The sequence below is a fragment of the Temnothorax longispinosus genome, unplaced genomic scaffold, assembly GCF_030848805.1.
Source record: "Temnothorax longispinosus isolate EJ_2023e unplaced genomic scaffold, Tlon_JGU_v1 HiC_scaffold_300, whole genome shotgun sequence".
Taxonomy (NCBI): domain Eukaryota; kingdom Metazoa; phylum Arthropoda; class Insecta; order Hymenoptera; family Formicidae; genus Temnothorax; species Temnothorax longispinosus.
The window spans coordinates 5,021-13,336 of NW_027270122.1; the positions used below are offsets into that span (position 1 = coordinate 5,021).

Below are 8,316 nucleotides of genomic sequence, written 5' to 3' on the forward strand. Positions count from 1 at the left end.
TACCGCTAAGTACTTCTTGCCATTTGAGTCAGCATGTTAGAGCTAGTCACTACGGATTGTGGTGACACAGCACTGGACTGCCTGCAGAAGTTAATCGCATATAGTCATTTCACTAGCAATGTGCCTGATCCAACGGAGCCTTTGCGGTTGCTTCACCGGTCCACAGACCGATGAGAGTGTGCAGCTGCAGATTATTAAAGCTCTGCTGACTGTAATGACAAGCCAGCATGTGGAGGTATACGAGGGTACGGTACTGTTAACAATTCGTACTGTTTACAACATTTACTTGTCGTCGCGCAACCTGGTGAATCAAACAACAGCCTGTGCGACTCTCACGCAGATGATCAACGTGATCTTCGCGCGAATGGAGACTCAGGCGGAGGAAGAGAACGTGAGGCTTGATGGGGAACATCAGCAGGAGGGTTCTGTCATAGCAAACGGCAAAACTGAAGCTGAGCTAAGTCTTAGTTAGCTAAGTCTAACTAGCTCATCTAACATCTTCATGAAACTTTACGTTGCATGCGTCTATTTGATGACGATGGATGTAGAAAGCTCTTCAAATCACTTCGAGAGGATTATCAAAAGCGATCTCCTTATATCGCATATTTAATCAGATGTCGTCAGGGATTGCTGTCGACATTAGCTCACTTAGATAGGTACTGTTTATATATAAATATCATCTTTGTATGTAATGTATAAGTAAATGTAAGATGTTTAAATGTAAGATGTGAACCGTTTAATAATAATATTTTTCAGATTATGCGTGCGAGTTAAGTGCGATCGGGATGCTATCAATAATCATCTTGTATCCGTTTGTGTGAGGGTATTTTTGGAAAAAAGAAGGCTTTCCTCCTGCGTTTCTGCGAAGAGTTTAAAAAGCTTACGCTAGCTGACGAGAAACAGGATCTCGTGGATAATTGTCTAGGGAAGGTCCATGTGGAAATGGACAACGATCCGATTTGGCAATGTACATGAATATAATTATTTATCTCGCAATTGATTTTAGTGGAGTGCTCAGAGACGTCTGAACTTACTTCTTACTTTCAGCGGCAAGCGCCAACCAGTTAAATTTGGCGAGAGTCGTGGAAAGAACCGTCATGGCACGGATATACCACAATGCGCTCTATCTAAATGAAGATGGAGATGTATATAGGGACCAGCTTTTTCACGGTCACATCAATAAGTTGGCAAAGGTCGTAACTCCAAATCACAGGGACCTACGCATTTCAAAAGTTTATCATTACGAATGCCCCTGGTCATGGGCCCAGGATGAATTGGCTGTGATATCGGCGTATAAGACTCCTAGGGATAAGTTGCAGTGTGTATTTCGTTGCGCGACTACCATCATGAATCTCTTCTCCATGGCGTCGGAAAGAGGCATACCTGCTGCCGACGATCTGACTCCCGTGCTGGTCTATGTCATAATCAAGGTATGCGATTGAAAAGAGAATTGTAATTTTAGCAAAAAGAGTGATTGTTAACGTGTGCTTAATTTCAGACTAATCCGCCGTCGTTGTATCGACTGTTCAATATGTAGACAGCTTTTACGGGAATCGATTGGAGGGAGAGGAACAATATTGGTGGACGCAGTTCTGCGCCGCGATCGAGTTAAGACAATGGATTAACAGTTTCTCAAGAGTATCACGATAAATAAGATTAGATTCGATGCTGGTGATAATGTAGAAATGTATCATAATCATAATTTGACGATTTCATAAAGAAGAAGACCAATATCTTGTGTAAAGCTAGCTGAACAGTTTTATGCTGCCAGTATCAATTAAAATTTTTAAATAGCCTCTTAAATAGTCTAACTGTTAGTTCTTTCGCACGTTATTATGTAACATTAGCAAAGACTGAATCAGATTATACGTAAAGTGTGGCTTTATCTTTATTTGTAACTCTATTGTATAATTTCACAGGACATCGAAAAAAAAAGAAACGTTTAGATATTCTATAATTTATGTACAATACAGAACTTATAGAGAATTGATAACCATTTAGCAGGATAAACTCTGTTGGCGTTCTCTTTCTACATGCGCACCTTCCTCAAGAGCCGAGACTCGAACCAGATCCGTGAAAAATATCGCCAATTTCGTAGAGCTTTTGTACAGTTTTACTCTAGGAATATCGCGAGAGAAAGAAAGACTTCGGAGATTTTTATCTGAATCGATTGACATAAAGAGAGAGCATAGTAAAGAAGCTATTAGCTGTCGAGAATTTGAACACATAATACTTTGTTATAATACTATGAGCGAATTAGTTTACGTCACTCTGTCAAGTTTTAATATCGATATCGGTAGTTTAATAATAATACATTTAAAAGCGCTCAATTTAAAATGAGTAGGGCAATCCTAATAAACGACTGTAAAAAAAATTCAAGGTGGAACGCAATGGACAATCCGGTTGCTCTGACATGCTAACTTAAATGGCAAAAAGTACTTCTCAGCGGTAATGACATTTGAGTCTCTTTTAATTGGGTTGTGGCAGGGCGTTTGAGATAACCTGCTCTTCACCCTGCACAGCTGGTACATCTTTACAAACTTAATTAGCAACTATCGCTTATAGCTACAGGCTTATTAGCCTGTATATTTATTTATTTCAGTATAAAATAATTTTTAAAACGTTCATATTAATTCTGATTGCAGACGGACCTTCGGGAACACTAGCGCCTTCTTCTTTTAACATGAATAACTAAAAATCTATATTTCGGCTAATTACCGAGTTTATAAATATTTAATTAAAATTATCTGGGTGACTCACAAACCTTTTTAATCACACTTCATAACTCTTCATACAAAATACAAACGATTCCGTATAAAAACTTTTATTAATTTATGTATTTCGGCTAAATGCATGGTGTAAAAATAATTAATTAATTACAATTAAACGAATGACTCACAAACCTTTTCAATTGCACTTCAAAAGTCTTCATACGAAATACAAACGATTTCATATGGTAGATTCTTTCCCGGACATTCATTTCCGGTCAAATACATACGAATGGGTTTTTATCACTTGCGCATTAGCTTCTGCGATGCTGACTTAGCTGTCAGCGCTTTTGCTTCCGGGTGAGTGCCCTGGAAGCCACTTGCAAAACCCGGAATGCCACCTCAGGTGAGTTTGGCAAGATCCAGAAGTAACCCTGACAGCTAGGTGTCGCAATTAGGGAGCGATGACTTTCGCCACACAACAAATGTATTAATATTATTTTGAAAATTAAACTTATATTTACATTTTTTTATATTTCTATTTTGACGTAGAACTACGTCTTTCCCGAGTGGGGTGAAGTAAGGGCCAAAGCACATAACATGACGTAGCGATATACGACGGTCGTAATCCCTAACCTGATAGATCAGGATACGCCAAAGCTTGTGGCGTTATGCTGGGTCTACAATGCGAGTCATAAAGTCGTGAGTCGCAAGACGTGACCAATCACAGTCGATTATTCTCTTCAAATTTGACTGTGATTAGTCACGTCTTGCGACTCACGACTTTGCGACTCGCATTGTAGACCCAGCATTACTTACGTTCACACGACTACGACTGTCATATGTGCTTTGGCCCTAATTTCGGGTGCACGACTGCGACGTTTTCTCGCAACAAAAACATGAAACACTAATATTTCTCGAAAAGTATTAAAGGAAAATATACTTTATTATAGTGTTTTTGAAAGTTCTCAATGAGTTAAATGCTCCTGCAATTTATTTGGATGGTTTTTTATAACCGATTTTCTTGATATGCCAAATGTGTTCAGAATGTTCTAAAACGCTAAGATCCGATTCCAAAATTCTAATTTTTCGAGGACGGCGACGATAGGTTTAATTTTTTTTAAAGATTTAGCTTTGTTTTCTGGAAAACAAAAAAAACATGTAATAAAACTAATATTTCTCGAAAAATATTAAAGGAATTTTGAAAGCTCTCAATATAAGCTAAATGTTTTTGCAATTTATTTTGGTGGTTTTTTATAACAGATTTTCTTGATATGGCAATGTGTTCAGACTGTTTTAATGTGGAATATTTTTCGAAAAGTATTAAAGGAAAATATACTTTATTATAGTAACAGTATAAGAATTCTTTGACGATAACTCGCAATTTAATTAAAAAGTCCAACACGACGCTTCGACTCTAATTCGAATCCTTTTCAAATGTATAAATATTCCTACAGACCAATTTATTCGTCAATGTGCCTGCATGTCAGATGTAATGATTAAAAAAAAAACGGAAATTATTTACATTACAAATAGTTAAGGCCATTCTACAATAGCGTAAACGTAGTTGTAAGTGGTTGTAGGCGTAGTTTTAAAGTAGTAGTACCGTTTGTAAAGCGTGTTGTGGAAGATGGTTAAATTTCATCTTTTACGACTACGAAGATGTAAAACGTAAAGCTAAAGGCCTTCACACATAAAATGTCGTAAGGACGTAAAACGTAGGCGTAAGAAAATCGATCAATCCCAATCAAGTATTTCCCCCTACTGTGGTTACGGACAGCACAATATTTGATTGGGATTGGTCGATTTTCTTACGCTTACGTTTTACGTTCTTACGCGATTTTATGTGTGAAGGCCTTAACCAATCGAGTGCTATTATTCACGTGACCATACGCCGCTATCATTCTTTTTGTCGAAATAGAAATATAAACGTAAAAACATTTTGTACACTGAGAAAAAAATACTGTTGCTTCAATTAAATGTGGAATTCCGGGGTGCCAAAAACATAAATAGTTGATTCAATTGTATAAATAGTTAATTCAACTATAGTGTAGTCGTTTTAATAATTCAAATATTGAATCAACTATTTATACAATTAAATCATTATTTATACAATTGAATCAACTATTTATATTTTTGGCGCCCCGAAATTCCACATTTAATTGAAGCAACAGTATTTTTTTCTCAGTGTACAACACTTACGACTACTACTACTCCTGCAACCCTACACCTACGTTTACGCTCTTGCAGAATAGCCTTTATGGTTAATAGAGGAAAGCCATAACTTACATGCTTGTGCGTTGTATAAAATAGGTAAAAAACATGGTCAAATATTAAAAAAGTAAAAATCGATTATGTCAGGGACTACGTCTGCACTCATCGGTAACGGATAACACAATGAGCAATATGTAATAAACAATAATCATTTAAGACAAATAGAGGTTGACTATATAGCTGTCATGTTATTAACTTGTCGTATATTGCGGGCAGATTCTCGGTGTCGTTTTGGAGGTTGAGCGTTTGATTGTGTTTTTTGATAAACATCTTGGCAATTTTTCTCTTTTTAACATGTTTTTCTTTATGTAAAATTTTTACGTCAGACCAATTAAAATCGTGATTTAATTCGAGCCGGTGTTTACTAATTACCGAGTGATTGCTGACCTGTTTCCTTATGTTCCTTAATGCCTGTTTCAAGATGTCTTTTTGTTTGTCCTATATATGTCGCGTCGCAGTCCGAACATTCTATCTGTTTCATGTCATCCAGTCTGTCTTTCCCGCTTCTAATAACATTATTAAGTCTCTTAGGCACAATATAAACGACGTCAAAGCCACGGTTATTTAAATGTTACGGATACTTGCGCTGTAATCTATATATATAAAAATGAATGTATGTATGTATGTATGTATGTATGTATGTATGTATGTATGTATGTATGTATGTATGTATGTCCTTTATGCACTCTTAAACTATTCGACTGGTTTTGAAAGTATTGTATATGAAGTAGGGGTAGAATTTTCCGGGGAGTGTTATAGAATGTATAATTTTTCGTTACAGATCTTTTTGGGAACCGGTATTCGACATTTTTTCGGGAAATAATTGACCAAATTTCAAAGAAATATATATGAAACAGGAGTAGAATTTCCCGGGGAGTGTCATAATGTGTATAGTTTTTTGTTACCGATTTTCTGGAAACCGGTTTTTCTAATTTTTTTTAATTTTCGGAAAATAATTGACCGAATCTCAAAGAGTTGTATATGAAACGGGGGTAGAATTTTCCGGGGAATGCTATAAAGTGTATAATTTTTCGTTACCGATTTTTTTGGAAACCGGTATCAGAAATTTTTCAAATTTTTCGGGAATTAATTGACCGAATCGCAAAAAATTATATATGAAGTAGGGGTAGAATTTCCCGGGGAGTGTTATAAACTGTATAGTTTTTCGTTACCGATCTTTTTGGGAATCGGTATTTTTTTAGAAATAGGTTACGAAATTTTCCAGAGCGGGAGAGAGAGAGGGAGAGAGAGATGATTGATGATTGTAAGTTTATTATGCCCAAGCAACGCTACGCAAAAATAACTACAAAAAATACAGAAATACAGCAATTCGCAAGAACAAAAGTCCAGTTGTAATTTCATCAGGAAGAGAATGCCAAGAGCTAACAGTTAGACAGAAAAGGACACAGACTCGCGAGTGCGCCAAACAGCAAGCAGCGAACAGAAAGCAATCAAAGTCAGTCAGACTCCAAAGCAAATAAATACGGAGGAGATTCTTAAAAGAGCCAAGAGAAGACGCAGATTTAATATTGTCAGGAAGAGAGTGCCAAAAGTACATTGCAGAGAGTCGGAAAGAATTGCGGTAGGTAACAGTTCGATGGAGAGGAATGTGAAATGTATGCGAGGATGAGGCCAAGCGGTTTGATCTTCTCAAAGCTGAGTCAGGAGGGATGAAAAGTTCCTGAAGATAAGAAGGAGATTTAGCGTAGAGAACACGGTAAGTTTGACAGCCAAGAAAATAAAGCCTTCTATTTCTGACCGAGAGCCATCCCAGACGACGCCTGAACGGAGTGATATGCTCATCTCGCCTGAGATTGAAAATAAATCTTATGCAACAATTAACAAGTCTCTGCAGCTTAGTATCCAACTCGCCACTTAAACCATGATATACAAGGCAGCAGTAGTCAATGTGTATTAACGAGCTTGATTCGAAGCGCAGTGGGAAGGGAGTTCTTATTAAATTTGAGTTTGTACAGAGCGTGGTGAACTTTCTGTGAAACATGAAGGACGTGCTTCTTCCATGACAGGTTGGACATTAAGATTACACCCAAATTTTTCACATCACTAACAAAAGGGAGAGGCGTCTGGTTAATAACTATCGGTGGTAGAAGGGTAGTGTCAATATTACTAATATGAGCCTGACTGCCAAAAATGATGACGTTGGATTTAGCAAGATTGAGTTTAAGGCCGTTTGCAGTAGCGTATTCAAAAATGGCACAGGCATCTCTAGAGATCAGCTCAAGGCCGCAAACAACATCAGCAGGTGGACATGAGAAATATATCTGCTTGTCGTCAGCAAAAAGCATGTGATTTGAGTAAGACAAAACCTTGCTAATGTCGTTAATGAAAAGGGAGAACAGCAGAGGACCTAGCACCGAACCCTGAGGAACACCCAGGGACATTGATAACCAGTCAGAACAATTCCCCTCATCGTCAACTACAGCCTGAGAGCGGCCTGCCAGGTACCAGAAGATCCAAGTAACCACGGCATCAGAAAAACCAACTTCCACCAGCTTGATAAGTAGAAGGAGATGCGAGATTGTGTCAAACGCCTTGCTAAAGTCGAACAGAATCATGATGGTAACAAGTCCCCTATCAATCGCTTCCCTGATATCATCACAGACACGTAAAAGAGCAGACTGCGTGTTGTGACCAGAGCGATATGCCGATTGTCTAGGATCGAGAATATTATGCTCGTTTAGATAGTCGGTGATCTGTTCAGCAACAATCCTTTCAAGGATTTTGGAAAGTTCAGGCAAGTTAGCAATCGGTCGCGTGTCTGACGGGGACAACGGAGTGCGAATCTTAGACAGTGGGCGAATCAAGGCCCGTTTCCATTCAGAAGGAAACATGGAAGACACTAATGATTTATTGAAAAGTGTAGTGAGCCATGATGAGATACTAGGCCAAGCCATACGCAGAACCTGAAGTGGAATGCCATCTGAGCCGGAAGCGTAAGAGTTGGCAGGTCCAGCCATAATATGCTTAAGAATCATACGAGGTAGTATCGGAGAAAAGATGAACTCAGGACGTTCAGGTGGGCGAGCAGCACGAGAGGTAGCTAAGATAAAATCGTCATAACTCAGCGGTGGTGCGCAGGAGACCAAAGCATAGTGAGCATTTAACTGATCCGGTGTGAAAAAGTGGAGAGGAGAAACAAAAGAAGACTTAACGAGTCCAAGGCGAGCCAACTCTCTCCACAACTTAGCCGGGTCAGTGATGGCACTCAGCGAGCCCAAGTAAAACTCGCTCTTAGCACGATTTATGTCCGCATTGAGCTGACTCCGAAGGAGTCTATTATCTAGCATATCCTAGCAAACTATTCGAACGCTTA

At 38.4% G+C, this 8,316-nt stretch overlaps 1 protein-coding gene across 1 annotated transcript; it reads left to right on the forward strand.

Annotated features, from left to right (window-relative positions):
• Positions 1-498: 498 nt before the first annotated feature.
• On the forward strand, positions 499-1,748 carry LOC139824243 (GTPase-activating protein and VPS9 domain-containing protein 1-like). The gene is made up of 4 exons (XM_071796754.1): positions 499-656; positions 757-967; positions 1,048-1,430; positions 1,499-1,748. The coding sequence occupies exons 2-4, from the start codon at positions 943-945 to the stop codon at positions 1,535-1,537; spliced, it is 447 nt and encodes a 148-aa protein (XP_071652855.1). The 5' UTR covers positions 499-656; positions 757-942; the 3' UTR covers positions 1,538-1,748.
• The last annotated feature ends 6,568 nt before the right edge of the window (positions 1,749-8,316 follow it).

Coding starts and splice junctions, on each gene's coding strand:
- LOC139824243 (XM_071796754.1), top strand. CDS start 943: ATGGACAACGATCCGATTTGGCAAT. Junction 968..1,047: donor CAACGATCCGATTTGGCAAT/GTACATGAATAT, acceptor TCTTACTTTCAG/CGGCAAGCGCCAACCAGTTA. Junction 1,431..1,498: donor TGGTCTATGTCATAATCAAG/GTATGCGATTGA, acceptor GCTTAATTTCAG/ACTAATCCGCCGTCGTTGTA.